Source organism: Myotis nattereri, assembly GCF_964212035.1.
Source record: "Myotis nattereri genome assembly, chromosome: 11".
In the NCBI taxonomy this organism is placed as follows: Eukaryota; Metazoa; Chordata; class Mammalia; order Chiroptera; family Vespertilionidae; genus Myotis; species Myotis nattereri.
In genome coordinates this window covers 44,349,761-44,354,048 of record NC_138086.1, presented here as the reverse complement: position 1 = coordinate 44,354,048, position 4,288 = coordinate 44,349,761, and the positions used below count along the sequence as shown (strand labels likewise).

Genomic DNA, 4,288 nt, shown 5'->3' with positions numbered 1-4,288 from the left:
ACCCCACCCACCGGCGGCAGGGCGGCAGGGCGGCAGGGCGGCAGGAGGGGCGCGCGCGAACCAGAACCAGCGGGGGAGCACCCGGCGGGTGCGCTCTGTTTTTATCTCTGTAGTACTCCGAAAAGGGCAAGAAGGAAAAGCTTCAATGCTTAAACCGCCCTAAGTAATTCAAATTGAAACAAACAAAGAAAAAAAAGGAAAGAAAAGAAAAGGAAAAGAAATCGCGTGATCAGTCGTCACTTAAATACAAATATACTTACAAAAATCTTACACAGGCTATTTACAATCATAAAAGCGTATAGTCCAGGTATCAGGGGGAGAGGTCGGTCCAACCCCCCTCAGGCAGTTGGGCCCTGGAGTCCCTTTGCCCCCAGGACGGAAGCTTTTGCAGGAGCTATGGTGTTAAAAAGAAGCCTGCGAAAGTGTCTAGTCAAGTGAGGAAGCATAGAGCAGCCAGGCTTGGCCAGGATTCCATGGGGAAAGGGTTTGGAAAGGTAGCTGGGCCGGGGCCGAGGGCTGGGAACGGGCTGAGCGAGCCCCCAGGTCTCAGACGGTGGTCTCCCCCTGTTTGCTGTTGGTGAGTCTCGTGTAAAACTTCCTCCAGGAGTTAAGGGTCTTGCCAGACCAGATCCAGAAGCCTGACGTGATGCCCACGATCAGCGTCATAAGATACTTGATCATGAAGACTGTGAAGTCGGGGCTCATGGGCGGGTGTGGCGGGGGTCCGCCGCCGGCCTGGAGGTGGGGGCAGGGGATGGCGTAGCTCTTGCAGCTCTGGGCCACCCAGCTGCGCTCCCACTGGTCCCGGAAGGCCTGCTCGTAGAAGTAGCAGGCGATGACGATGGTGGCCGGCACCGTGTAAAGCACGCTGAAGACGCCGATGCGCACCATGAGCTTCTCCAGTTTCTCGGTCTTGGTGCCATCGTGCTTCATGATGGTGCGAATGCGGAAGAGCGACACGAAGCCGGCCAGCAGAAAGGACGTGCCGATGAACAGGTACACGAAGAGAGGCGCCAGCACGAAGCCCCGCAGCGCGTCCACATTGTTGAGCCCCACGAAGCACACCCCGCTCAGCACGTCGCCATCCACCTGGCCCAGCGCCAGGATGGTGATGGTCTTGATGGCCGGCACGGCCCAGGCGGCCAGGTGGAAATATTGCGAGTTGGCCTCGATGGCTTCGTGGCCCCACTTCATGCCGGCCGCCAGGAACCAGGTGAGCGACAGGATCACCCACCAGATGGAGCTGGCCATGCTGAAGAAGTAGAGCATCATGAAGAGGATGGTGCAGCCCTCTTTCTTGGTGCCCTGCGCCACGGTGCGCGCCCCGTCCTCGGAGAACTTGTCGTTACACACCACCCGGTCCTCCAGCAGGAAGCCGGCGATGTAGGCCACGGCCACGGCCGTGTAGCAGCCCGACAGGAAGATGATGGGCCGCTCGGGGTAGCTGAAGCGCCTCATGTCCACCAGGTACGTGAGCACCGTGAAGAGCGTGGAGGCACAGCACAGCACCGACCAGATGCCGATCCAGGTGCGCGAGAAGCGCAGCTCCTCGGGCCCGAAGTACATGAGCCCGTACACCTTGGTCGGCTCGCAGGGCGCGCCGCAGTCCTTCTCCCCCAGGAAGTGGTAGTTGAGGTAGGAAGGCACCTTGAGGGCGCGCGGGCAGGAGAACTTGCCGCGCTCCGACGCGCCGGCGCCCCCCGGGTAGCCGCCGCCGCGGTGCCCCCCACCGCCGTGCTGGGGGTTGCTGGTCCAGAACTCCGGCAGCAGCGAGGGCGTCGGCGTGCCCTTGTCCGAGGTGTTCTGGCCCACGCACAGCTCGCCCGCGCCGTGCACCGGGAACTTCTCGCACTTGAGCGTGTCCGGCCACTGGAAGCCGAACTTGTTCATGAGCGCCTCGCAGCCCTGGCGCGCGCGCTCGCAGAGGGAGCGGCAGGGCGGCAGCGCCTGCTCCAGCACGGTGCACACCGGCGCGTACATGGAGCACAAGAAGAACTTGAGCTCGGCCGAGCACTGCACCTTCACCAGCGGGTAGAACTGGTGCACCTCGAGGCCCGCGTCCTCCTGGTTCGTGTGGCCCAGCAGGTTGGGCATAATGGTCTGGTTGTACGCGATGTCCGTGCACAGCGGGATGGAGATGGGCTGGCAGTAGCCGTGGTCCGGGATGGAGATGCCCCGCTCGCCGTTGTATTGCTGCCCGCTCTGTTGCTGCTGAGGCGGCGGCGGCGGGGGCTGCTGACCTGGCCCGGGCCCCTGGCCCGCCGCCTGCGCCCGGACCCCAAGCAGCAGCGGAGCTTCCAGCAGCCAAAGCAGCAGCAGTAGCCAGCGCGCCAAGCGCCCGGAGCCAGCTGGGGGGCGGCGGCGGTGGCCAGAGTCCCAGCTCCCCTCTGCCACCGGCCCCGCCGGGAGCGCCCCGGCACAAAGTTCCCAGCTCCCGCCGCCGGCGGCCCGGGACTTCTTAGGCGCCTCCTCCTCAGCCATACTTTTTCAGCTCCTTTCTTGGCGCCGCTCGGCTGGGGTGGGTGGTGGCGCGGCGGGCGGCGGCTCCCCCTGCGGCCGGGGAGATCTCCTCCGCGCCGGTGCCCTCCGTCGAGCCCGAGCCGCGCTCGGCCCGCTCCCCCGTCTCCCGCTCTGCGCCCCGCAGCCGCCGCCGCCGCGGAAACTTGCGATTCATGAAGCGCGGGCGGCGGGGAGAGCCCGGGTGGCTCGGGCGCGCCGGGGTCGCGTCCCGCCTTCCTGGCCCTCGGCTGGCTGGCTCCCGGCTGGCGGCGCCGCGCTAGTGGCCGCGGCCGGGTAGAGCGCGCAACTCTCGGCAGCTCAGCGGCCTCGGCTCCCCCCAGCGCCTCCGCCTCCTTCTCCGCCGCCGCCGCCTGACCATTTGTGTCAATCCCTCAACTCGCTAGCTCTCCTCTCCCTCGCGCGCCCTCGGACCGGTTTCCAGGCGCCCCGCAGTCTGTCTTTCACCAGGAGGGAGGAGCCTTGAAACCGACACGGACCTGGAGGCTCAGGGACCGTCGCCCAATCGCGGCTCCGGCTTCCCGGCGCAAAGGGCGCCCGCCGCCTTCTTCCCCCAGTGAAAGTCGGCGGCGCGCGGGAGGAGGGGGAGGCGGGAGGCGGGAGGCGGGAGGCGGAGGAAGTAGTAGTGGCAGAGGCACCGCTCCGGCACAAAGAGTGGGTTTGCTGTGAAGCGGGACAGGCTCGGTTGCTTCTACTTTTAAGGAAGAAAGGGCGAGGGCAAGTAGGAGAATGGTCCCATATGCTGCTGGAGATAATGAATAGGAGTTGGCGGACCGCGGGACGTAGCTTTTCTTTTCTTTTATCCATTTTCATGTTTTTAAAATCCTGCTCTTAACGCTGGTGACAAACTGCAAACCGAGCGAGGCGCTCGGAACAGATGCCTTTGACTTAAGGAGCGCACGGCTTCCTTTGAGTTTATGTCTGTCGAGTTTTTGTGTAAACGTTACCCTAATAAACCCTGGAGCTCTCGGGCTGGGCTGGGCGGGCTTTGGATCCCCCAAGGGGAAGTTCTCGGATCGCTGTAAAAAGGAAAACAAACAAACAGCACACACACACAAACAACAACAACAGCAAAAACTTGGATGGAATTTTAAAATTCAAGCCAGATGCGCCGTCTGCTACTATTCTTGTAGTCAAACTCCCTTTTCTCCTCTTTAATCAAGTCAGAAACAGAAGCAAAGGGAAACTACCCATTAAATATGCAGAGAGAGAAAAGTTGAGAACCCCCGCCCCCTGGCCCCCAGCTTCCTCGCAGCCCGGGATCCCAGAGGTGGCTCCGAGCTGGGCTGGCGGCCAGCCTGGGCCCTGGAGAGCTACTGGGAGCCTCCCAAAGCCCGGGCCGCCCATGGCTCTTGAGGGAACTTCTGGGAGTGTCAGGCCCGGGCCAGTTAGGTGCCAGAGGCTGGGCTGCAGAGCTGGGGATGCCAGTTTGGAAAAAAAACAACACCAAGTCTGAAAGCTAAAAGCAGACTGCATATCCCCTTCCTCATTTCAAACAACACAATCCATCTCAGCTGACTTACATTCTTGTTTTCTGTGTAAGGTTTTTGGTCCCCCCCCCCCCCCAAGTGGTTTAACTACATGACTCAGTTTTACCAATCAAGTGCCATTGTATTATTAATCCTACCTAGGATTGTTGGCCTATGATTAGGCTCTCTCGGGATACTTTTCTACCATTATTTTCTGGCTTTTGCTTATCCATTTATTTGTCTAAGTAGTTCTTACCAAGCACCTATTATGCTGTAAGCACTGTTAAGTAGAAGAGTACAGA

The 4,288-nt window shown here is 61.4% G+C and overlaps 1 protein-coding gene across 1 annotated transcript; it reads right to left on the bottom strand.

Moving 5' to 3' along the window:
• Window positions 1-236: 236 nt before the first annotated feature.
• On the bottom strand, window positions 237-2,481 carry FZD1 (frizzled class receptor 1; the record flags this gene model as incomplete). Its single annotated transcript, XM_081102228.1, has 1 exon — window positions 237-2,481. The coding sequence occupies one exon, from the start codon at window positions 2,479-2,481 to the stop codon at window positions 547-549; it is 1,935 nt and encodes a 644-aa protein (XP_080958354.1). The 3' UTR covers window positions 237-546.
• Between the last annotated feature and the right edge of the window lie 1,807 nt (window positions 2,482-4,288).